At 41.1% G+C, this 27069-nt stretch overlaps 1 protein-coding gene and 1 non-coding gene across 8 annotated transcripts in view; both read left to right on the top strand.

Annotated features, from left to right (window-relative positions):
- Sgip1 (SH3 domain GRB2 like endophilin interacting protein 1) overlaps positions 1-27069 on the top strand; it is a 197364-nt gene that overhangs the window by 136503 nt on the left and 33792 nt on the right. For 3 of the 7 annotated variants that reach the window (XM_028785326.1, XM_028785335.1, XM_028785343.1), the window contains 7 exons: positions 774-859; positions 4440-4532; positions 7889-7963; positions 10098-10595; positions 16567-16694; positions 17932-18058; positions 23915-23974. In XM_028785326.1, the coding sequence (XP_028641159.1) occupies positions 774-859; positions 4440-4532; positions 7889-7963; positions 10098-10595; positions 16567-16694; positions 17932-18058; positions 23915-23974 (1067 nt within the window). The remainder of the gene's footprint in view (positions 1-773; positions 860-4439; positions 4533-7888; positions 7964-10097; positions 10596-16566; positions 16695-17931; positions 18059-23914; positions 23975-27069) is intronic. The other 4 variants (XM_028785371.1, XM_028785363.1, XM_028785357.1 and 1 more) reach the window with 3 other exon arrangements.
- Positions 20482-20588, top strand: LOC114639652. Its single transcript, XR_003714040.1, has one exon. It is a non-coding gene; the product is annotated as a U6 spliceosomal RNA (small nuclear RNA).

The raw sequence follows: 27069 nt of genomic DNA, 5'->3' as shown, positions 1-27069 counted from the left end.
TAGAGGCCATGGAGGGATGCTGCTTACTGGCCTGCTCCTCATGGCTTGCTCTGACTATTTTATTCCAGGACCCAAGATCACCAGCTCAGGGATGAATCCACTCACAATAGACTGGGCTCTCGTCTCAATTATCAGTCAAGAAATGACCCTGCAAACCAATCCTATAGAGGCATTTTCTCAATTAAGATTCTTTCTTCCCAGATGACCCCAGCTTTTGTCAAGCTGACCTAAAAACTAGCCAGTACAAGTAATGACAAGTATAGATTTTTAGGCCACGCATGTTGGCACGGACCTGTAACCCGAGCACACAGGAGGCAATGGCATGAAGATAGTGAGTTAAATTTAAGACAACCTGGGTTTTATAAGAAACTGTCTCAAAACCATGAAAAGTAAATATGTGTAGTTTTTAGTTCATGTGACAGGAAGGTGTCTTGTCATAAACTGGCATCTGTAATATGTCACATCTATATGTAAACACTTACCCTTTGACAGCATCTTCTCCTTCATTGTGCTTCTGTTGGCACTGCATATGAGCCTCTATTAGGAGCACCGGCTCTTATCTCCCGCCATGACCCTTTTGCATGTGACATCTTCACTCTGTACTTTGTAAGCCCAACAGAAGCTTCATACACACGTGTACATGCCTGCGCACACAAATGCACATTTGTTTAAACAAGGAAAGTGGGAGTTTGTGTATGATTTCAAACATTCATTTTTTATCCTTCTCTCTGTATATTCTGCCCCTCTCCCCCCCAAAAAAAATCATGATTTAGCAAGAAGCCTCTGGATGACACTCTGGCCCTTGCTCCCCTCTTCGGTCCACCATTAGAATCAGCTTTTGATGAGCAGAAGACGGAAGGTAGGGAACCGTATGTCTACAGCACTGCTGTCTCGTTACTTCTCCAAGGTAAACGTACAGAGCTGAAGTGTATTGTGAATGTGCCTTCAGACCATCATGGTGGAGCAAAAGCTCCGAGAGTGCTCTCAGTTTAATTGGAAAACATCTATTATTTTAGGATTTGAGATTTTACTCCCAGGATAACTGATGGCTAACAAATTTACTCCTGAAAACAGGCCAGTAAAAGTGAGTGCAGATCTATACACATCCTTATGGGGTAAACGCAGTCAGAGAGGTATGAGCATGAGTGTTAATGGACAGTGGCCTTCTCACCCCCGGGAGGGAGGTCTCCTTGGTGCCATTCACCGTTTTCCAGCTCATCAGGGCAGTGTCAGTGGGATAGCGCACAGGTCTATGGGCTCAAGACCCAGGAAGCACTGAAAACCATTTAGCAATGCTATGAAAGAAATATCTTTATTTCTGTTATTAGCTTGAGTTTGCCTACTAAATACATATCCCACAGTTTAAAATTAACCATGTTTTTGAAAAGCTATAAATAATGTATATTTTATTGATATGAACTACCCCCTTTAAAAATCTATTCTATATTTGAATTTTATTTATGCCCGCCACATAATATTTCCAAAAATGGCCTTGATATTATTGAATGTCATTATAAAAAATTGACTTAAAACTCTAAATTAGGGCTAGATATAGCTCCACATTTATGGAAATATGGCTAAGAGCACAGGCTACACTTACAGAGGACTCAAATTAAGTTCTCAGTACTCATATTTAACAGCTCACAACTGCCTGTAACTCCAGCTCCAGGGCACTCAGCACTTTCTTCTTAACTCCAAAGGCATCTGCATTTACATGCCCATGCCCATAGACAGATATACATATACATGTACATATAATTTAAAAATACTATCTTTTCTGTGATAAGATAGTAACTCTCTAGGTCCATTAGAGAAATATCCTTAAGACTTACCAGGTATAGTGGAGCATATCTTTAATTCCAGCACTTGGGAGGCAGAGGCAGACAGACCTCTGTGGGTTCTAGTCCAGCCTGGTCTACAGAGTGAGTTCCAGGACATCCAGAGCTACATAGTGAGACCCTGTCACAAAAGAAAAAAAAATCACATAGTAAGTAGACAAGTAGACTAAGCTAAAGTAGCAAAGAGATTTCAAAGTTCAGTAATGAAGGCAGAATTTATTTCTTGCTAACAATATAAAGGTAACCACAGGGTGGCAGGGCTATTCTCTAACCATCAATGTTTGCCTTCATCTCTGAGTTCAAGGACTTGCTCCAGCTCTTACCATTCCAGAAGGTGCCAAAGCACTTACTGACACCTGTCACAAGAACAAAGTCTAAATTCTAAACAGATCACTTTTAACCAAAGTGCATTGCAGAGAATTTGGTGTAACGTGGGCAACTAAAACTCCCTTTTCTGTGAAGACTGGTTCTGTAGCAGCCAGCTATGCCTGGGAGCTTTCAGTGATATAGTGAGACATTTATAAAATGCATTCCTAAAGCCTCTCTTGGTGACATTACACTTGTAACCTAGAACTATACAAACTGTAGCCTTGGGGGAAGGCTGTCGTTTGTATTACTAAGTCATTTATGGTCAGTCTCATTTTTCATACATAATTGTTAGGCAACAAGTGGTGAGAACTGGTATGTTGTGTTTGAATTTGGCCATTTAAGGAATTCCATAAGTATACAAAAATATCTCCACTGAAAATAGAAATGGTTTTCTAAAATCTAGGTTGTCTCCCCAACATTGAGCCTGTGGAAGCAATGCTGTTCCCGGCACTCCCTGCATGGAAGCCCGTGATATATATCTAGACTCTCTGAGGAGTCTGGCTTGACTGTCCTTTTGGCTTTAGCCACTGAACTCCTGCAAAGTTCTGGCATTTATACCAACCACACAAGGCCTTCCTCTGGCCAACCTTCTCTTTCTTATCAGTTCAGACAAAATCTGCTACTTCAGACTGATTTTACTATCGTTACTATATGCGTTGGACATAAATAAAATCCAAATATAGAATAGATCTTTTCAAAGGAAGTATCTTATATCAGAATATACATTATAGCTCTTCAAAATGATGCCTAATTTTAAAGATTTAAATACTTAATTGTAGAATATGTATTCAGTAGGCAACTCAAAACTAGTGGCAGAAATGAAGATCTTTCTCTCATAGCATTGCTAAGTGGTTGGCAGTGTTTCCTGGGTAGTAACGTTGGCTGCTTAGAAGACCGAGGAAGCAAAGAGCTGTGGCTGCATCAGGTCTCGGCTCCTCTGCTTTTTCTATGGACATTTTTGGTTTTTTTTGTTTTGTTTTGTTTTGTTTTTGTTTTTGTTTTTGTTTTGGGGGGGGTTGCTCTCCTAAACGGCATTGACTTTTACCACGTGGTGGTGCTTTTAGAATGAAATACAAAATAGCAGCTACTGGCCTCATATGAGCACTTCAGTACCTTTTCCATGCATACATGTGTTTGTATCCCGCCACCTTCTTCATCCCTTTCCAGTTGAATAATATCTTCCTGAGGTTATTATAGTCTCCCCTTCCCACTGTGGGAGAAACGCTCAGAGGAGTTTAATGACTTGCCCAAGATTCTACAGTAATCTAGAAGCTACAGTGAAGTCCACATCCAACTTGTTTCCTCCACTGCACAATGAATAGCAATGTGCTTGCTGAAAAAGACCTGATTTACACATGAACAGCAGCAAAACAAGGAAGAAAAATAATGTTTTAAATTCAGTGCTCTTAGACCAATACCTAGTTACCTAGATCTGTTTCACACATCTAAGGAACTATCATTTTCTGGTTGCTGGGCTGGAGAGATGGCTCAGTGTTTAAAAGCACTGGTTGTTCTTTCAGACAACCTGGGTTTAATTCCCTGCACCCGCATGGTAACTCATAACCATCTGTAACTCCAGTTCCAGGGGATCCAATTCCCTCTTCCAGCCTTTTCAGGAACCAGGCACACACATGGCACACAGACATACATGAAGGCAAAACACCCATACACACAAAATAAAAATAATTTATTTTTTAAAAATGTTCTGGTTCTCTCAAGATGTTCAACAAGCATCTTTAGAATAATTATTCCTCTTTATGAGGCTGTAAAGGGTTAAGAGCCTGAACAATCTTTAAAAATAGGAACCACTGCACAGAATCCAGATAGTTTCAACACTGAAGTATATTCATAGAACTCTTTAAATAAACCAGCTAACAACAAAATAACTTTTTGAAGTAACTTCTACAATTTTGGAATGGTACAGAAATGGGGACAGTATGTATAGTGGTATCTGCAATGTCCTTAGGTGACCAACCAGGAAGAAAATGTAGGTTCTAACTGGGTTTTCACTTAACTTAGCTCCATGTATACACACACAGATACTGCTTGCTCCCACACACACCATGCTTCTAGTCCTGTTCTCTGCCTAAAGAGTCTGCGGGTCATCAGAACACTCCTAAACTTCTAGGACGAGGGAAGGCGTGGGGATCATGTTTTAAAGCTCAACTTTATTGAAGTCCTAAAACTCCTGTTGGAACTTACTCTGAGGAATTCTATTTTTTGTGTTTCTAGTTCTTTTAGATCAGCCTGAGATATGGGGTTCAGGCCAACCAATTAACCCAAGCATGGAGTCGCCAAAGCTAGCAAGACCTTTTCCCACTGGAAGTAAGTTATGTGTCTACTCATCTTGCTTTCTGACTGCATAGTAAAAATTTTAGACAACTCCTAGAAGGCCTGGATCAATAATATTTGAATTTAAAAAGACATTACTATCTAACAGACTAGATCAGGTTATTTAAGCTGGGATATAGTAACAAAATGAAGTGACATTGTTAATCTTGAGGCAACCCCTCTTACGACAATCTTACGTGCCCTGTTGTTCATCCATCTTTTCTGTGTAGCTAGCTATAGACAAATATGAAGTTAAGCTGAAGGCACTAGACAGCCAACACAAGCACTAAACAAGTCTGACTGGGTCTCTTCTAGTCCCAAGTGAACAACTGAGACTGCAACAGGGCAGAAGGAGCCCACAGACAGGAAAGATCTCCTGGAAAACAAGACAAGCAGGCTCGAAAGCACAGAGATACTGTAATGAGACCAGGCCAGTTGTGCTGGCTCTGGCCCAGGTGACTGGAGAAGGTCCCAAGAGGCCTTGTAAATCCCTTACCTGTGTTGAACTGGACTAGCTGAGCTGAATGAGTTCCTCACTAGATCAATCCAGCTGCTCATGGACTTATGAAGTCTCCATCAATAGAAACACACAGCAGGATGTGTATAGAGGAACTCCTTGGAATAGTGATGGGAGGAGTGGAGTTTAAAGAAAGATATCTGAGGAGTTAAGGAGTTTAGAGGGTCTTGTTTATGCATCGATACTCACCAACAAGTACTTTCTCTAGCCCAGCATCTTCGGGGCTTCCTTTTTGGTATTTAAAATTAACCATAGGAATTAGCCAAGGGGATTTAAAATTAAAGACTAAAAGGTTATTTGCTGGGAATGTAAAGCCATGTGATCCAGCCTTTGCAAAAACTATTTTCCTCAAAATAGTTAGAAAAGCAAGAGTCAGCAGCTTTTCTCAAACCTCTGAACTATGAAGGGTCTATCAGAGATGGTTTGAACCATGATTCTGGGTGCTGCTTCTTCATGCATTTGGAATACAATATACAATGCCAATGCAAAGTTCCTTGCGGGTGGGGGGACACCTTCCATTACAGATATGAGCTATCCATACTATTCCTAGAATACTCTTAAGTAGCAAGACAATTTAAAAAGTCATGTTTATGGTGATAATGAGTTGGAGCTTTAGAGTTGTGAACTGCAGATTCTGCATGTCCACTTAGCACAGCCAAGACTGCTGTTTAATGGATGGGCATCCTCTAGTTCTGCTTGCTTTGTGGTTACAGTATGCATTCTCCTCTTCAGTGTATCTGATTTACATTATTTAGTGATTACCACCTTGACTTTTTATAGAGGTGATAAGTAAGGAGCAGAATCTCTGATTAGCTGCTAACTTTATGAAAAATATTCATTCGTGGAAGAATTTTCGACAGCTAATACTAAGAACCACCTATCTGGCTGGAGAGATGACTCTGTGGTTTTAAAGCACTTGCTGCTCTTGTAGAGGACCTGGGTTTAGTTCACATCACCCTCTTGGCTGCTCACAACTCTCTGTAACTCCAACCCATAGGATTGGACACTCTTCTGACTGGCATGGGCACTCACATTGTCACACACACATGCAGGCAAACACTTACACACATAAAATGAAATTATTTTAAAGAATTACTTATCCATGAGCTTTAGAAAAGGATGGATAATAGCAGCTGAGCGGGAAGAAACAATCATAGACAGGTTCCTAAGAGCTGTGGGTTGTACCAAACCCTATAGGTTCCTGGTTTTTCTTATTAAACATGCAGTGGTGATAAAGTTTAGTTTTTAAATTAGAAATATAATCAATAACTACTTCCATTCTATTATGTGTGGTTTATTATACAAAAATAACTTTATAATAAAGTAGAGAAATTACAAGAGCAAAAAAAAGAAAGGAGGGATATAATTATGTAATATTATTATATATTATATTATCTTAAAATTATTCAACATAGTATAATATATTATATATTATATCCTGCCTTTCTATCTTTATGTGTATAAAATAGTACTGGGGGTGAAGAGGAGAGGAAGTTCAGGAAGACACTCTTCCTGGGGTGCAAAGGGTGGAGAGGACTAGTCAGATCTTCCTAGCTTTGGGCTCACTTGGATCATTCTGATCTCAGGATATGAAAAATGAGTCCACACTTAGGTTCACAGCTGAAGTTAAGGAGGGCTTATGACAATTGTGTGAACTCCTGAATCTACCAAACATGACAGATGAGAGAATAACATATATTTAAAGAGAAAAAGATCATTTACCTATTGGAAGAATAATTCCTGATTTTATCTACAAAATGAGAAATGCTATTTGAAAGGATGAATCTTTTGGTAGAGGCCACAGTGTTCTGCTTTTTTTTTTTAATCTTAGGATTTTATTCATAAGAGTATCTATTGGGAATATTTATTTTCTGATATTTATTCTTTGACCCATCACACCATTCCTCACTTCCTAAGACATACTAAGATTGTAAAAACATAGTGCTACAAAGTCTGTCCAGATCCACTGTATCCAGCCTGGATATAAACCCCTCCGTGGAGCCCCCTTGGGACCATTATTGTTTCCCTGCTCACACCCTGCACTGGAGCTATGTGTGACCAGGATTCATGTTCAGTCACAGTTCCTCCTGAGCAGAGCCAGTGTTTTCTCAGCACAGTGCCCCTGACTCCTAGTAAACGGACTGAACTTAACTGTACCCTGATGTTTGTTGAATGAATAAAATGTTGATGTTGTTGTTTACTGCCTTTTGAAGAACTCCCGTGGGCATAAGATGGAGGAGTCTGAGTGTGTCTGTCTCTTGGTGTCCTAGTCAGGGTCATCCCTGCTGCAGCGAAGCACCACCACCAAAGGCAACCTGGAAGGAAAGAGTTTATTTAGCTTATACGTCCTGAATCACCGGCCACTGAGAGAAGCCAAGGAAGGAACTCAAACAGGGTAGAAATCTGGAGACAAGAGCTGATACAGATGCCATGGAGGAGTGCTGCTTATTGGCTTGCTTCCCATGGCTTGTTCAGCCTGCTTTCTTATAGCACCTAGGAGCACCAGCTCAGGGGTGGCCCTAGGCACAATGGGCTGGGCCTTTGCACAACAATTACTAATTTAAAAAAAAAATAGCTCTACCAACTTGCCTGCAGCCCTATCTTATGGAGCCATGTTTTCAATTGAGCTTTCCTCTTCTCCAGTGAGTCTGGCTTGTATGTAGTTGACATAAATTAGCCAGCACACTTGGTGTTGCCATTTTTAACATTTAGACCATGACTAGCCCATTTCCAAGACTAGGGGTATAGATGAAAGCCTAAATCATAAGTCCTTTACTTTGCTGTATAATTTTGGAAGAATGTGATCACTGACACGTTGCTTCTCTCTTTATAGCACCTCCACCTCTGCCTCCAAAAACTGTACCAGCCACCCCACCTCGAACAGGCTCCCCCTTAACAGTTGCAACAGGTAAACTAGAATCTTTACCGTTCTGAGATGATGTGGCAAACACAGCCACAGCCTTGGACTGCAACGTGCCCTTGATGTTGGAAAGTGCAGGCTGTGCTAAAAAACCGCACAGTATTGGTGTTGAATTTCAATTTCACTGCAAGTTAATGTGCTGACTCACTGTAAGGTACACTCTCGGTCTTCATGGGTACTCACACGCTCGGGTTTTCTTCAGTGTATGTGATGAGGGCTGCACAGAATAGAGAGTAAAATAGCCGTAAGACAAAAAGTCAACTGTTTGGTTTACTCCATGTCTTGACTGTGTTGGCTCTCATTTGAATGATTTGAAAATGAAGTCTCAATGCACAGTTTGAATCTTTCAAGTCTTTAAGCCTTTTGTTAAAACTAACACATATGAATGCTTAGTGTTTAAAAGCCTTAGTGGGTCCCAGAATGAGCCATATATTGGTAGAGGGGTTATTGTCCCCAGTGGCCGTTCATATATTTAGTTATTTCACTGCAAAATCTGGGGTAATCATTATAAAATATGGCAAGGAATTGCTGTAAACTATTTTATACATATCATTTCTGAGGCACCACTTTTCCTTCCTATAAAAATCAATACTATGCATTCATTCAATTTATAATCTGCCGGGTCTTATTGGACAAGCAATTCAAAAATGGTGATGGTGATTTTATTTACTTGGGCCTTAGAATATGGCTCTTTATCACCTTTGGAGTCCTGTAGCAGGTTTATACTTGGCTGTCTCGGCAGCCTGGCAAATTTGATAGAGACAGAACAGGGTATTTATCAGAGAAACAGAAAGTTAGGCACAGTCATTTATGAAATATATACTGACTCAATCCCAATAGAGAGGCATCAAAACCATCATAAACAAGCGAGTTCAGCTGTTTGGAGACCCTGTGTTTCCACATAAACTGTGACAGTAACAAAATTATAACTTATTGCCAGCCATGTGCAATGCTCCTTCATTTATCTGTGGCTGTGAAGCCTTGGAAAGTAACTCCTTTCCAAATGGAAATATGGAAATACCAAGCCAGTGCTTATAGCCCATGAGCCATTTACAAGTAAAATGAGGTCTGGCCATGCCTTTCAGCTATTTAGGTAACAACTTCTAATTTGAATAACCTCCTTTATTGTTTAAAGGACAGAAAAAGGACTATTCTCCAAATTGTTATTATCAAATATTTTATACTTCACTGAAGAAGTTGGTTTTTAATTTTTCCATATTAAATTTGATACATATTGAAAAGAATATACTGGTAACATTTAAGCAAAATGAAATATTCTGCATCATACTTGAGAAAGCTATGCATTGCAGCCACTACTGGTTTGTTAACAAGCTTGGCTTTGTGAGAAAAAAATTCTAAAGATGTTTGATGGTGTTTTTCTCCTCTGTTAAGCAGGAACACATATAACATTTCTAATCAGTAGCAAATGCCTTGCTGTGCCCCCTGTGTGTGTTGTGTATGGAGTGTGGTGTGTGTGTTTGTACGTATCCATGTGAGGTTACCGTCTTAAGTACACTTTGTGTTTCTGGAATATTTAAAGTAAACCTATAGCTAAATGTGATGTCCTGTTCTGTTTTGCTTTGTCTTTTTTTTCCAATTGTCAGAAATTATCCGTAGTTCCACCAAACATTGTTTTACACCCTAGACTGTAAAGATGAGCATGGTTTTCAGAGCTCAAATCTTTGTGGCCAGCGTTTTATGTGTGTTCAGCAGACCAGCTTTTCAGAAGTGTCCTCCCCTTGGGTAGCTGCCCTTTCAGAGCCTGAAGGTTGCTGTGACCCTCATACTATCTTTTCAAAATGATCACCACTACTCCACTTGAGAGGAGTATCATGCTCCAAATTTTAAATAATGGGAAGGTGGTAAGCCACAGTCACCTTACAAAGGAGTGAGCAGTAGCGCAGAAATGTGATGCTCCTGTATTGAAGTGAGCATCTCCCTGCCCCTCGACCTTCAGTGTGTAATTCAATAAAGGTAATTTTACACCATGAAGGTATAAAATTTGAGGCACCCTACAAGGTGCAAATACACCTGCTAAGCTTTGCCTCCTCCCTCCTTCGAGCCCCTATACAGATAAATAGTAAGAGTTAATAAAATTTAAAATCAACTACTTTAACCACAGGAAATGACCAGGCAGCCACAGAGGCCAAAATTGAGAAACTTCCATCCATCAGTGACCTGGACAGCATTTTTGGGCCAGTGTTGTCCCCCAAGTCTGTTGCTGTTAATACTGAAGAGAAGTGGGTCCATTTCTCTGATGCATCCCCGGAACATGTTACTCCAGAGTTGACTCCAAGGGAAAAGGTGGTGACCCCACCAGCCGCATCAGACATCCCAGCTGACTCCCCAGCTCCAGGCCCACCTGGCCCCCCAGGCTCTGCAGGTCCCCCAGGGCCTCCTGGTCCTCGTCATGTACCATCTCCGCTCAATTTAGAAGAAGTCCAGAAGAAAGTCGCTGAGCAGACCTTCATTAAAGATGATTACTTAGAAACGCTCTCATCTCCTAAAGAGTGTGGGTTGGGACAGAGAGCAACTCCACCTCCCCCACCACCACCCACCTACAGGACTGTGGTTTCGTCCCCCGGACCTGGCTCGGGCAGTGGTACGGGGACCACCAGTGGTATGTCTTACTGTTTGAGTGTGCTTCGTGTGCTGGGGAATGGCCGTGGCTGCTGCGATGCGAGAGCAACACCCTCCTCCTGCCTGGCAACTGGCTGTAGGGCTTCTGCCATTCCTCCTTTGATCTGGTGTCCTGTGGCCCTGTGGCATGTTCTAGTCCATTGAATGCTCGAGTTGAGTCCAAGCCTGTGGTTGTGTCCTGTCCTGCACTCCCAACCCTGGGAGTGCCCTGACTCGTACCCTACAGTTAGGAGGTCTGGAGGGGGTTGGTTTGGTTTTTTTATAAAGAAAGCTGTGATGTCATTGTTTAGAATTCCAGAAAGTTCTAGAAGGATAGATGTCATAGCATAGATTACAGGTTAAATGTCTGATTTATTTTTCTTTTTTTCTTTTGGTCAGACGCCTCACAGGGGCCTTACAGTTTATAAGTCAAAGTGTGGGGGAGGAGTACTTGAGAACAACCATTGGATGAGTTATCGTGCCCCCCTTGTACCTGAGCCTCACGACCAGACTTGGCGTCAGACATCAGAATTTGACATTCATCAGGCCACCATGCCAGCTCTAGGGGTAGTGACAGTGGGACTTGGGATGCAAATTCACTTGTGAATTTTTTTTTCCTCTCTCTCTCTTTTTCATTCTTATTTGAAGCTGTATTTTGTGTTTTCTGATTATAAAACATTAGGAATACTTACTGTGTATACTAAGAAAGTACCAGGATTTTTTCCAAACCATTTACCCCACTGCTCAGTCACCCAGTGAGAGCCGTGGTTCCCATTTCCTCTGTATGTGGGCTCAGTCTCAGCACATCCCAAGAGGTCATGGGTACCACTTTGATAGTAGCTTGGAAAGAGGCCACCAAGTGTGAGGGACTTCAATCTAGAATGAGACAGGGGAAGGGCATTGACCTCTATCTTAATCCCACTGCTGCATCTTGTTGTAAAGTGACAGGTTCTAAGAACATCAGAGTGGGCTGGACTAACTGTGTGCTCAGCCCAGCTCCCCCAGCAAAGAAAAACACTCAACACACTTAAGAGCAGTAAACTGAACCATCCAGCATATTTGCCATAAGAACTTTAAGAGCTTTTATTATCCAACAATAAGAACAACTACAGTCTCCAGTCCTAAACACCTTACTTTAACTTCACAGTGACCACCTGCCTTCTGCAGTAAAATATCCCCCATTTTACACACACCAAAACTGTTTATACAGCTAACGGTGTAAGACTTGGTATTTAAACATTTGGCTTGTCTAAATCCAGCCCCGAACTGTTCCTAACCACTGTGTTCTTCAAGTACTTCCAAAAAGTCCAGTCACAAAACAAACTGAATGCACGGAGGCCCACCTGTACCACATGGTGCTATGAGCTCCAGAATGTTCTCAAAAGGCCCAATTCTATGCTCTGTCTCTGGCATAGAAACCTAGAGCAGCCTCTCCATGCAGACATTACCTTGTAAGGTCTTGTCTAGGATACAAAGCTACACGCTCACCTGTGAAGAGAGTAAACAACCTCTTGAACAGCAATCCTGAAGAAGTTAGCTGTCAGTTTCAAAGAGGGTTGTACCTCCATCATTTCTCGAGTTGTTCTTGTTCCTGGCCTAGGTCCTTAGGGTTATGAAAGGATATTTCAAGAGTCTCCAGCAGCCAATGGTGGGCTATCATGCACTCCTCAAAGCAAATACCTTCAATCTGGAGAGTTTGCTGTGCACCTGTGTTCTACCTTACCTGTCACCTGACATATTTAAGCTAATTTGCCACCGATCTGGTGAAGAGAAGAGCTTATCTTTCTGTTCTGGGATCTTCCAGAGTCTGGTTACTATTGCAGTGATTAGCTCCCATGCTCTTATTTTTAAAATGTTACCAAGACTATTAATTCTTGCTAAGTGAGCTAGAGAAAGCTACATTCACTTGCATTAAGGTATTAGATTTATAAGTGGAAATCTGAACTCAGCTAGTGAAACCCATGAATAAATAAAACTGTATACCATTATCTCCTTAATTAAGTCCCAGTTAACTCATGACTTCATCTTATATTGGGAGAATGTAGACAAACAGCCCAAAGTGAAATTTTAGGTTCTCAACAGTAAGATATTTGAATTCTGTTCTTCATGACACTTAGCCTGGTATGAACAGCATTTCCTAGACATCTCAAAGTATGTTTAACCACACCCAGTATACACCCATCACAAGTATCTGCTGCTGACCAAGTGAAGACCCCACCCACAGGAGAGTTGCTTGCTGCTGAAACAGTTGGCACCCAATAATTTGCTCCAATAGCCTTAACTTCTTTCAAGCAAAAATTCCCTTTGCCTCACATAGAGCAGTTTCACTGAAGTGCAGGTACTTATTCTTGGCATCTATGTGGTCCCCTGGAAACATTCTGTTGGCCTGCAGCAAGTGTGGAAACCAGGGAAAGATAAGAGTTAGGTTCAAAATGACATGTCCCACCTCAGAAAACTAACACACTGCCAAACTGTGTTACTCAAAATCACACACACACACACACACACACACACATACACACATACACACACTGACTTTGAGCACCTACAGTTGTTTCTTAGGGTTACTGTTGCTATGATGAAAGACCATGATGAAAAGGAACTTGATGAGGAAAGAGTTCATTTGGCTTACGTGTCCTGAGATAAACCAATGCAAGAACTCAAACAGGGCAGGAACCTGGAAACAAGAGCTAATCCAGGAGACATGGAGGGATGCTACTTAATGACTTACTACTACTCATGGCTTGCTCATCTTGCTCTTCTATAGAATCTAGGAGAACCACTGGCCCAGGGTGGTACTCGCAAAATGGGCAGAGCATGCTCCCATGTAGGCCTGGCTAACAACCCAATCTTATGGAGGCATTTTCTCTGTTGAAATTCCCCCTCTCAATTGACAATATCTCCTGTCAAGTTGACATAAAAGTTGTCAAGGGAGGTTGAATTGACCAAATTAGTTGCTGATCTTAGGGAAATGGCGGTTGGCTTCGTCTGGCAGAGCAAAAAACAAAGCTCAATGAGGTAACTCAGTCCTACTTAACCTTATGAGTAGCAGAGCTCGGATCTGCTGAAGATCTATTGGAGTCCATGACCTCTGACTCTATCAGTTGCCATCACCCACCTCCACTGCCCCCAACCCCTTCCAAACAGACACATAGGAAGAGACACAATACATATACCTGTGGTCTTCAGAAACTGATAAAACTGCAGGTTGAGAGCAGCAAATGGGCCAGGAGCATGTGAAAGTTGCCAATAGTGGTAGCACAACTTAAGTCTTAAACAGGATCACCCAGTGTTCTTCACATCTTCCCTCTTGAGAGTAAATTCTAATTAAGGGTAAAATGAAAAGATTATTGAAAATCAGAGAGGATGAAGGTATACAAATATGATCCTGCCCCCATAACACCTGAAACCCATGAGCAATGTCACAGAAGCATTTGGAGCATTGATTCAGTTGTTAGATACTCATCAGGCCCTACACATCCCCTTCTAGATCTTGAGGTTCTGGCCAGCAGGGATTAACCAATGTGTCGTTTAGCTTCTATACATCCCTGTACTGTCTACCTACATAATCTATCAATCCTATTGCTTCACTAAGAGTAATGAGACTTAAGTAAGGAGTTTATAAAGAAAAAGGAAAACAATTAACTTTCAAGGAATAACAGTTTCCTTTTACTTTTGGATACACCTGCATCAAAAGACAGTCTTTAGCATCATATGCAGTATCAATTGCCTTGTGGTAGATAGCATCTTAGAGTTTAGCAAACTCAGAAGCTCTTTCAGTTTGAGTTGTTACAAGTACCTTGCAAGGTAGAATATGTACAACTTTTTGAAACACAAAAGCTGGGTCTCAGAGAGGTAAAGATCCCACTTATAGCTGAGAAAAAGGCATCGGGACACAACTCAGCCTTTTCACACAGTCATATGGCCCTGGTGACAGTCTTCATCCCAAGCATTACTAAAAAGAGGTCTTGAATTTCTCTTCTGAAGCTTATGTTTGCCTGAGCTCGATTCAGAGTATAGACACATGAACAAACATTTTGGAATACTCCTACAGCAAAAGATAGTCCTAAGATAGGATGAAACACCCCTGTCCCCAAAACACTTCCTACAAAGCTCTACTGTTTAAGAACATATGTCTATCTCTACACTGTTGCTTCTGTCTTCTAAAAATATGTTAGGCATAACATCTACTTAGTACTCAAGAGAAACTTTGTAAGTGGGCCTGCCAAACATCATTTTTAAAAAGACTGCTTACCAAATACTAAGAACACTTAGATTAAGAAATATGTGTGCAAGATGTCAGGGTGCAGGAGAAGGGGCAAATTGTATGCAAATTGTGGTAGTCCATAGTCTATCTGAGACTTCAGGAGACATATATCCTTTGGAGTTAAACACACCATTTGTACTTTATGATCATGGACATGCCACTAAAAGAACTTCAGTCTTCACTGAGCTGTTAAGAGGGCCTACTGTCAAAGCTAAGCATGAGGATAATGCCACATATATAAAGCACTAGCACAGATCTTGGCCAACTGAAGCAAGAGTAAGAGTAGGATAAACATATGCAGTTGGTGGTGGTAGTGGAGGCATGTGCGGGTATGGAGGAGGGGCAGTAACAGTGTCTCCACACTTAGGACATATAAGCAGTACAGAGGCAGGGCTCACGATTCCCCTCTTTAAACAAGAGAAGCAAGACTTACCCCCAAAGGCTCTCTTAGGATGAAAAATGATTCTGAGATGGATTTGGCTTCTCAGATTCAAAGTCCTTTGAGAATCTCAAAATCTGGAATGAGGTGCTGGTCTAGGAATCCAGGGATATTGGTTTTATGTTTTGCTGTGTAAAGGAAGTAGGTAGAGAAGGGTGGAGGATATGGAGGTGGGGATGGGTGGATGTGGAGGCAACTGGTAAGAGAGGGGTTATGGAAGTGGTGGGGTGTGGAGGTAGCTTGGGGAATGGAGACTGTGGAAGCTGGGGAGATGTGAAGGCAGCTGGTGGGAGAAATGTGGAGGTGGGAGTATGGAGGCAGCTGGAGGAGGAATGTGGAGGCAGAGGAGCATCTATCTAAAGCAAGAATTACTGGAAATTCCTTGGAATGATTTTACAACCTGCTGTTTCTAACCGAGCGACAGTTCTGAACGAGAACTGTCTGAACATCCGTTTCACCTCTTAAGGTTTGGGGCCAGGTAGTTCTCCATGCATCCCGAACTTAGGACTGAAGATAGACAGGTCCCTGAGCACCAAGCTCAGTGTGCATGTCAGCCTCTGTGTGTCACCTGTGTTTCATATGCTTGTCATGGACAGCCAGAAAAGTAAATCCAAGAGACTTTTCAAAAACCACCAGAGACAATCAGTAACAACTCTACTGTAACAGGCCCCAGGGACAGTCCATTCAAAGCACTTGCTGTGTTTCCATTATAAAGATTCAATACACAAAGGACTCATGTTCTTTACTCATGATACATATATGGTATAGTGATGACGTTAGCACTGGGGATTGACATACAGTCAACAGCATGATTCTCTTACCTGTGTTTAAAAAGAAAAATATAATGTGGAAAAAGCAATCACCTTCCTCTGAGTTTAAACTTCCATTTTCAACATGGGCATAAATTCTGACCATAAATCAAAAACAAGAAAATGTATCTTAAGTCCTATGTGTACATGATCAAAATGAAGCACCCCTCCTAGCCAGCCAAGAGTCTCACGAGTTCACCTTCCATCAAGGATTTACCTTTCACTGGGTGTCACATGACAACACAGTACCAAGCTTCAGCTTCTGCCATCAACCATAGTTCAACTGAGGAACTTTTTTCTTTATTGAAAGAAAAAGAAATGTGTTGTGCGAAAGGTTTAACATAGTAACTGCAAAGAAAAAGGAAAAAATTGCATCCATGCCAGACATCGCCCTGTGTGCTGCCGCATTCTGGCTGCCTGGGTTTCCTGCTGCTCCTAACACCCATCTGTTTTCCAGGTGCATCTTCTCCTGCTCGGCCAGCCACCCCCTTAGTTCCTTGCAGCAGCACCACTCCGCCTCCACCTCCTCCCCGGCCTCCATCCAGGCCAAAGCTACCTCCAGGAAAGCCTGGAGTCGGAGATGTGGTATGTTCCTCCCTGCCCTAGCTTGTTCAGAATGAGATCCCCAGGTCCCTTAACACTGGGCATCTCAACTTCAGATCTAAGCAGTACAGCACTTATACAAATGACCATTGCAGGGGCCAGCTGAAAAGAAGTAGCTGCCGTATGAGGATGCCTTTTCCACACTCCTCAGATTTCTCCCAGCTTTCAAGCCAAGCTCTAAAATGGTAGGAATCGGATGCTTGGGCTGTTAGCTCTGAGGCAGCAGCTGGAGGCAAACATGGATAGTGATGGTCAGTCATGTGAATCTTCAGCAAGAAAAAAAGGGATTCTTTTTTACAATAGTTGTTTTAGGTACTAGAAAACTGTGAGAGAGGAAAAAATGGTTCCTGGGCTGGAGAGATGGCTCATCAGTTAAGGGCACTGACTGCTCTTCTAGAAGTCCTGAGTTCAATTCCCAGCACCCACATGATGGCTCACAAGCATCTGTAATGGGATCTGATTCCCTCTTCTGGTGTGTGAGAAGACCCAGCACTCGTATGTATTAAATACAGATTAAAAACAATTCTGGCTTCTGGCCCCAAAAGCCAGATAAATCAGCAGAAGAGATCCGACGACATAAATGTAGAATAGTGCCCTGTAGATGTTCTACGGTCGTGTCCTTGAATTTTATCCTGAGATTGAGGCGTGGGAATGGTCTTCTCAGTGGTTCAGTTAATAAGCTTGTGGCAGAAGTAAATCTCATTGACCTCTGTGTAACAGTCAAAGAATGAATGACATCATAACCTTCAGATGCTGCCTTGAAACCTCTTTATGTAGGAGTGCATCCATTTAGGTCCTGGGGCACCCGTAGACATCTTGTGTGAGCCAGAGTGACTACTGAGCTCACAGGCTGGGGCGTATGGCTCCTTGCCCTAGATGCAGCACATTGGCTTTGTATAAATACAGTCCTGTCTAGTGAAAATGGTGTCGTGGCTTTCAAGAACCTGGGTTTTCATATCCAGGGCTGAGAGCCAATAAAGATACAGAAACCAGGCTTGGCAGGATGGCTCAGTGATGTTGGCACTGGCTGCCAAGACCTGGCTTCAATCTCTGTAGCCCACACAGGAAAAAAGTTGTCATTTGACCCTTATGTGCACTCCATGACATGTACACACACATGAACATAAAATAAATAAAATACAGTAAGCATCTTAAAAGACTGAACTGAAGTATTTTGGCTGTCTGTGTCTAACTTTCCTCTCTTTTCTTCTCCCTACAGTCCAGACCTTTTAGCCCACCCATACACTCCTCCAGCCCTCCTCCGATAGCACCCTTAGCCCGGGCTGAAAGCACTTCTTCAATATCGTCAACTAATTCACTGAGCGCAGCCACCACTCCCACAGTTGGTAAAATGATCTCTCTCTTTTCATGTGTTTGTGGTTGTTGACCAGCTGTCCTTTATGATCTGAGCGCCCCAGGCCCCGTTTCTAGTCTTAATTGTTGTTGCTATGTGTTTGCTACTATCACCTGGTTCTTCTCTTGAAAGCACTTTCTCAGCTAAGGAAGCCAGCGCTTTAGCCATACAAATTAGCAGTTTACAGAAAGTCAGAATGCATGTGTTTTGTAGGAGTTTTCTTATGTTATCCCATGCAGATAGACTCACAGAAGAACTCACCAAAGAAGGTGCTAATATTTGGATGTTTCTCGTAACAAGAAGTATTCTCCTTTGAGAGAAAATGTTGAGATCAGAAGTAATTTTTTCTTTTTTTGATCTTGTAAAGTTCGCTTTCTTGAAACTTTCGATTCTTCATCATTTTTGGTTATCTGAGGTAAACATTGGCATTGGGATACTTGAGAAATTTTTTCACATTGCTTTTCAGTGATACGTGGTCAGTTTCCCCCAGGGTGGGGGAACTATCATTTCCAGCAAATTCCCCTGTACCTCTGGGTGTGCACTGTGATGAAAATGAAGGGCGACTCAGAGGGTGGTCCCTCACCACCACCACCTCCCATCTTCCCCTGTGCTTCTCTTCTTTACTGCATGCTGTCTGACCTGGAGCTTTCCCTTCCCACTTCCCTGTGTGCCCTTGCTCCCTCCCCCTTTTCTGACCTGCTCTCCAGTTCTTCCATGCTGTAAAGCACAGGCCCATTCTGCACTGCTCGGGGGAATTGTTCACTCAGCTCAGTGGATTCCTGCTGCTACTCCTGGAAGAGCACATCACAGAATCACCCATTTGAGAAATAACTAGATAAAGCCAGAAGCTCTTCTAGAGAATAACTGCCCACTTTTTCCCAGAAAAGCAAATGAAGGTGTGCCTCTAAAAAAATCACAAAGGGAATAATTTCAGCTCTATCATCTATTCTATACTTTAAGCCAGATCATCCCCCACCCCACCCCACCACACCAAACACACACACACACACACAAACACACAGAGAGAAACCTTCAAGTTTGGCTTAAATTAATAAATTGAAAATATAACCACTTTCCTAATTTCAGATGAATTTTTGTTCCTTTTGGCCTTTCAAGACAGTCATATGTATCTCAGCTCATGTAACTTCTTAACAGACAGATTTTTTTTTAAGATTTCTTATATAGTTTATCTGTTCCCTTTCTGTATCAATTATGACAATTTTCGAGCTCCTGATTTTTAATGTATATTAGTAGTATTAGCTCATTTCTCTGATTCCTTGATTTGTTCATTTTTGTAATTACTAACCTTCCCCCCGCCCCGCCATCTTCTTCTTGATTTCAGCAGCCATTTGCCCAAATCCTGTCCTAATGTTAGGCTTCCTCAAGTTCATTCATTCCATACACTCCATTTGATTTGATTTGTTGGGAAAAGAAGGAATTAAAGTGAGTTGTCACTTAGAACATAACCACACTCTGCCTCACATGGACCGGCCTGTGTGTTCTTCTTTATGCTCACTGTCATTCCTGGAGAGAACTGAGCACAAGGAATCTGAACGCTGTTCATGCTTTTGAACAGTGTTTTTTTTTATACTCCCTGCTGCAGAGATCTCCAGATACAGCCAGCAACATTGACCCTCCTTGTACCTTGTGTATTTTCTTTCAAGATGAACCTCAGAGGGCTTGAACAAAGGAGACAAGTAGGAAGCTGGCTGAAATGTCCCCTGCCAAGGCGTATCCTCATCTGCCCCCTAGATTCTGTTGTTTAAAGTTCTCACCCACCTGGTCTTTATTTCTGTCTGCTTTGGGTCGCATGACCACCACTTTTCTCCTAAGTAACTCTCAACAAAGTGACCAGCCAGCAGCATCTTGTGTGACATTGTTTCTGGTTTTCCCCAAAGGCTGTGTTTTGCCTAAAATAACAATTCACATAAGCAGTGGATTGGAGGAGGTTGAAAATTCACAGCAATTTCCTTAAACTGGCGGAAGAGCAGTCCCCTCCCACTCCCACAACACTTGCCTGCTGTTTCCTGTGCCTTAGTGTTGCTTCTGGCACAATTACATGGGTACGGACAAGACGCTCAAAGTCATACATGAACTAAGATTTTTGAAGCAAGACTGTGCCACATTTGGTAGTGTACCTCGGGAAGCTGAGGCAGGGTGAATCACACACTCCTGAGCTACACAGTGAGATCCTATCTCCAAAAATAAAATAACAGCAACTCTAAACTCTCCCACACACAATAATTCATAAGAAAATACCCATAAAGAACTTTATGTGTGAATATTTTTACAAGAGCTATGATCCTAAGGTAGTGAACCCAATGAAGAAGATAGTAGTTTCTGTGTAGCATTACCCCAAAATAATGAAGAGTTCTTACACACTGTATAACTTCTAACTTAAAAATTCATCAATTTGTGCTCCCTTCGGCAGCACATATACGAAAGTTGGAACGATACAGAGAAGATTAGCATGGCCCCTGTGCAAGGATGACATGCAAATTCGTGAAACATTCCATATTTTTTTAAAAGAAAAAGAATTCATCAATTTTTAAAATACCATTATTTTTTATATGACTAAAAATTTTATATCTCAAATGTGTCAGGGTAAAACTTTTCTTAGATACTGACAGTGTGATCCACCCCGGTTGTAGACAGCTGAGAATGTGGAAAACAATGTACTTTTAGAATGGAGGAGACATGTAGATGATTCTTGTGCTAGAAAATGCCCACAGGACCAGCGCTATGTTATTTAGGGGAGGAATAAATCTATTGCTGTTAATAGAATAAAGAAAGTGTTTGAAGTTGTAAGAATCAGATGAGAGCTAGCAGGAGAGATATCGGAGCCTGATCTCGCCTTGCAAATATCCACTTTATTACCTGCTTCTTGTTTCAGTGAGTGTGAGAAGTTTCATGTTTGTTTATCTGTTTAGATGTTTGTAAAATATTTCCTAGAATGTCACTGGAAAATGATGAAAGACAGGCATTTGCTTCCCTGTTAATTATAACAGGGCAATTCCCTGGCAATTATGCATTTTGATTTGCATCTTTAGTGTGGCAGGAATCTGTGACAAAGGAAAAGTAACAAAGTGAGTGTCTGTCAGATAGACTTAGCGGTTTTCTTTGGTCCTTAACTTGATTAAAAGTGACTTATTCTAATCAATGTAACATAAAGTATTTTCTCTAATGGGGTGGCAATTCTAAATTTTATAACCTTTCTTGGAGGAGTTATATTCATGCAGAGTTAGTCTGCAATGGAAACAAACATTGTATTTTGTGAAGCATCTGTACCTATATGCCCATTTGATGGAACAGGCGCTCCCCTGAGTCATTCCACCAGCAGCGGAGCTAAGAGTACAGTACTGACAATTAAGATCCTGGAACCTGGGGCTGCAGAGACGGCTCAGTGGTTAAGAATCTAGTTCCAAGGAATCCAGTGCCCTCTTCTGGCCTCTGAAGGAGCTGGTATATATATGGTGCACAGACATACATGCAAGCAAAACACCCATACGTACAAAATATATTAACTGGTTAATGTATTTATTTTAAAAAGTGCTTGGTGTTCTTCCAGAGGGCCCAAGATTAATTCTAAACAAACTTAGTTTGTCTGATGGTATACAAACCTAAAATCAACTCCGGAAGAAAATTCTAGCGCCCTCTTCTGGCTTCCTTGGGCACAGCATGCACTTACTCTTCACCCACCTTGAGAGACACACACACACATTTACACATTCATATACATACACTCACACACATTTACACATTCATATACATACACTCACACACATTTACACATTCATATACATACACTCACACACACATTTACACATTCATATACATACACTCACACACACACATTCACACACAGACACACTCAAACTCACATTCACATAAGATTTTTTTAAATCTTAGAACCTAAAGAACTGAAAAGGAAAAGTTTTCCTACCATATACCCTAAGTCTAGGCAGCAGGTTAATAGAATGACTTCCAGAAGCATCACTGTTCATGAAACATTTGATGGATCCTAATTTCTGTGCTTAACTTTTCTGCAGTGTGGATAGGTTTCCCCATTACTGGTTTTATTTGCCTAATCTATTAAGGTTCTAATAACACCTTTGAAACCTGGGGCATTATTTTTTTATTTCATATAGTAAAATAAAAGTTCCATATATTTGTAATTTGGTAAGAAGAGAGATTGGGTAAAGATCCAAAATAGTTGAGGTTCAAAGTCCCAGGTCATAAAGCTGTGGCCAACTTCCAGAGATGTTTAGCCACAATTGGAACCATGATCAAAAATACCAGTATGATACCACCATTCAAAATGAATGATCTTTAACTGTCAAAGGCAGGTACAAGCAAATTAATGACACCTCTCACAAGGGAACACTGGATTTATACTGCTTCTTTGTGGTCAAGCTAACTCTTTTCTTCCTGGTGGGACCGTATATGTGAGGTGATCTTATTGAGCTGTCAGGAGTGTGCTGGGGTTTGTGTTGATGGACATACATCTGGCCCCTTGAGAACTGCATTGGAGGGAAGTATTCTTGCAGAAATCAATTATTAATAATAGTTCCTAGACAGTGGGGCATAACCCCTTCCCTGCAGCTGATTTCCACCACATTGACAGATGCTAAACCCTAACTTTTTTTAATTCAATTTTTTCCTCATAGAATCATCTCAAATACACTCATCAATTTCCATCTTCATCCTAATCCCAATGTCGTAATTTTAAGTTCTTTCCTTTTCCCATGAAAGTCATCCCCACCTTGATCGGTTAACTGCGCTTCTCGGTTTTCCTTTGGAATCTGTCCTTGTGTTTTTGTTTTCCATTCGTTTATGTTTCTTTGGTTTGTAGTGTCAGAAGATGATGTTTTTTATGACAAACTGCCCTCGTTTGAAAGGCGCTGTGACACGCCTGCAGGTACGGTGCTGGCTGAGTGATTTCTAGATACTTAGATTTTTCAAATCCAAGCTGTTTTCCATCTGAATGCTAGAAGCTTCATAGGCCTGCTCCTCACCTCATGAGTCCAGTGCCTCTCAGATGCACCCTGTACATGTCCCATCCATTGCAGAACCCATGTCACTAAACCTATCTTATGGGGACATTTTCTTATAAAGCAGCAGGTTGCATGACAGTTTCTCAAAAGAGAAGAGGCTCAAACCAAGTGAGAGTCATTGCTGTGTGAATTTTCAGAGGAAGGAGTGATTTACGTACCCAGAATCTATTGTCTGCTTTCTGATTCAGCAGTTAATGGGGCACCATTGGAAATGTCTCTTCTCTTTGATACAGAAGTAAAGGGTGTGTTGTGACTGGATGCCTATGGCGGTTCCCAGAGAGGGACAGGAGATCTCTGACATCATCTGCGGACTTTAAATTGATATGCAATGCTGTTGTCATTGAAAAGCTAAGCAAATGTCGAATACAAACCACTAGCCAAGTTTATTGTTTGTGCCAACAAGCAAGGGGATGACATTGAAAATGAAAACGATACAGCAATTGCTGAATGAAAGTTTGCCCAAATTAATGCAGTTGAAATATGCTGACACCCTTGCATGGCCAGGAAGACATCTGCTCCATGTTTACAAGTGCCTAGCCTCAAGCTACCTACATGCGTGTCATCCCTTCAGTCTCCATAGCTTCGATTTTTGCTTTGTTTGCTCAATTTTAAGGAAAAGAAAAAACAAGCAACTCTAGACTACCAGCCTTCCCTTTTTCCTGCACGCTAACGGCATGCAGTGCCCCCACCCTTCCTTGTAGTGAGATTAATTACCTGCTCTGTAACTCACGTCGTCTCCTTCTCTCTCCCTTTCCTTAACCTTCCCCATCCCGCTTCAACTCCTGGCCAAACAGAGAATGAACAGCCCTCCCTCGTTTGGTTTGACAGAGGAAAGTTTTATTTGACTTTTGAAGGTAAGTAGTGCATAGCATACCAGATTCTAATTCATAGTCTCCTCTTCCTGTGTTGTTTTTATTCTCATTTTAAAATCCCCAGTTTTCCTCAAAATTTCTGATCGTGCTTTCTCCACTGAAAATGCTATGGCTACTTAGAAAGCATCAAACACTAAAGAAAGCATTTCATGAATTTGGTTTGTATGTGTTCTTCAATTTTCCACATTGAGCAAATTAAAGCTGATTTGCAGTTGACATTGGTTACTTAATTAACGATGGCCAATTTAAAGCAGAACAAAATGGAACCTTCTTTGGCTAAGGAACTTGACTCTGTCAACCAGGCTCTTGCCTAATCCTTTTGCAAGTGTGTGTGGCAAACTCAAGCACGTTTGGGGTTGGTTTAGAAAACGGACGTTCCAGATATAGAATCCAGTCCTGTAAACTATAAATGTGCGCGTGGGTGCGCGAGTGTGTGTTTATGTTGTGAATGTTCATGGAGGAATCAGAAACAGAAGCGCGACAAGGAGTGTTAGGGGAAACTTTGGTCTGCATCTCCCAAAACTACACTGTAATGGCTGCAATAAAGTAGACAACCAATGTTAAACTTGCCATTCTAGAAGGTTAAGAGAAACACATAAAAATAATATCAAGTTTCTAAGCTTAAGGTTTGACTGTCTATTACAACCTCTATCAAGGGCTGGCAGTCTTCTTTGTTTAACTTCTAACTCACCTTTATAGGCTGGAAATTTGATTAGATGGCACACTTAAACTACCAGTGAGGCGCCGGGCGGTGGTGGCACACGCCTTTAATTCCAGCACTTGCGAGGCAGAGGCAGGAGGATTTCTGAGTTCAAGGCCAGCCTGGTCTACAGAGTGAGTTCCAGGACAGCCAGGCTTACACAGAGAAACCCTGTCTCGACAAACAAAACAAATCAAAAACAAAAAACAAACAAAAACAAAAAAAAACCCACCAGTAAGGGGAAACTAAGTACTTTACCTAATTAATCAGCCATTTTATGCATAAAGCCATTTTATGCATTTTATACATTTATCATATAAGGTCTTATTTTTGTATAATTTTAAATAGTGAAGTTTATACCAGGGTCAAAAGTTGGTAAAAAAAATAAATAAATAAATAACAATAATATGTATATGTAATTTTTTTCTTTCTAGAATTGTTATCAATATTGAACATGTCTTCGTGTTTTGTGACAACAGCAGGAACTTGAGTATGTTTTAGTACAGATTTAAAAATTGTAGTGGCTGAAATATATGAAGAGTATGAAACACAGGAAAACAAAATTCACCCAACAATGAATTTTTCTTGTAAGATGGGAGCCCTTAATGCAGAGTAGCTTGTACAGCTTCAGAAAACATGGTCTATCTCAAACCTTTCCAGTGTCCTGAAGCCTTTTTCCAGTGTGAGCCGAGAACAGGTACTAGGTGATTTTCCTGAGAAGATTCCCTTTTTCCCATGTACCTTTGTTACTTGAAGCCATTAATTTTGTAATAAGAAAGATAGTAAGCCCACCAACTCATGATCCCCTAAATTTTCTCTTCCAGTCAGCAGAAATTAAAGGGTCCGGGTAAGACTGCTGGACTGAGGGACCCTTATAATCCCAGCATAGAGAGCCTGATGCATTTGAGGGTAGTCAGGGATTACCTTTTTGGAAAGAAGCTTTCCAAAACCAAACAAACACGAAATATGCAGTCATCTTTTTACTGTCGGGTACATCAGTAAAGTGATTGAAGCAGCTTTGGGATACGTTGCTTCGGGATGGATTAGAAGCTAAAGCACACACAAGCACATACCTGGGTCTGCCAAGGCTCTAACTGTCATTCAGCTGAGCCGCTAACAAAATCTACACTCGCTTATTTAAGCCAGGAAATCAACTAACGTAATAGAGCATCCTATATAGAGATCAGTCTCTAGGAGGTTTCACCTCGGGAAACCTGAAAAGATGGCAAAGATTATTTTCTGTTGTCAAGATAAAATGATGTAGAAATGGCTGTGTTGGATTACATCTTAAGACCACGGCCCCACTTCAATGTTTTATACTCCAGAAAGCCATTCATCACATTCTGTTGAATAACATTAACAGAGTCTCTAGGACACTCACATTTGGTCACATTTATTTTGATTAATCCCATCTTTCTTCAGTGCTTCATCCGGAGAAAGAAGCGCATGAAGGTTCTCCTGTCAAAATCTTCACTTGTTTTAAGAAGCTTTGTATTTATTTACTGATTTTTGAATAACATTTTTGTGTTTAAAACTTTATTGTTCATTTTTTCCTGTTCATATTTGTTCTTAATCATAATTAGGATTCTATACTCACTCCTATACTAGTATTCTATACTCAAATGACTTTGAGTCATTGACCAGTCTGTCAAGTAACTAATGAACATTGACCAGTGAGTTTAGTTTGAAAATACATGAAGTACCTCAGACTTGCTAACAAATGAGATACAAACTCTTAGACCAGGGTCATAAATTACAGTGCTTCTAAATATACCTCAATACTTCTAAAAATATATTTTATAAATATTTTACTAGAAAATTTAATATATTGTATACTGAGCTTATTAAATTATTTAAATGCTAGTAACTTTTTAAATCAACCAAAAGAAAATCCAGGGTCCGAGAATAAATCTCAGTTTGGTAAAGACTTATTCCACAAGTATGAGGACCTAGCACCCACCTAAAGACGCAGCACCACTGTTCCCACTATAATCCCAGCAGTGTGGAGGTGGAAACAGAAGGATCTCAAGAATCACTCTAGCCAAATGGTTAATTTCAGGTTTAGGAAGAGACTCTACCTCAAAAGTAGGGTGCAGAGCAATTGAAGAAGATACCTCTAGCCTTTGTCATATACCCACATGTCACATCCATACACAAGGCACACACCTGCTTGAACACTCACAAACATATGCACACACACACACAAGTGTGCCTGGCTGCTGAAGCCATCAAGTACCCTCAGGTAGAACGAAATGATATTTCCATAACAAACCACTGTGCCTAATAGATATTTCAATTCTGTAGTGCCTTTTGGTATCAAAATGTTTCCAAAGCTGCATTGCCTTTCTCTTTGATGGCTCTTTAAACTATAAAGTCG

This window comes from Grammomys surdaster, unplaced genomic scaffold, assembly GCF_004785775.1.
Source record: "Grammomys surdaster isolate TR1022 unplaced genomic scaffold, NIH_TR_1.0 100, whole genome shotgun sequence".
In the NCBI taxonomy this organism is placed as follows: Eukaryota; Metazoa; Chordata; class Mammalia; order Rodentia; family Muridae; genus Grammomys; species Grammomys surdaster.
This window is presented reverse-complemented; position numbering and strand designations above follow the sequence as displayed.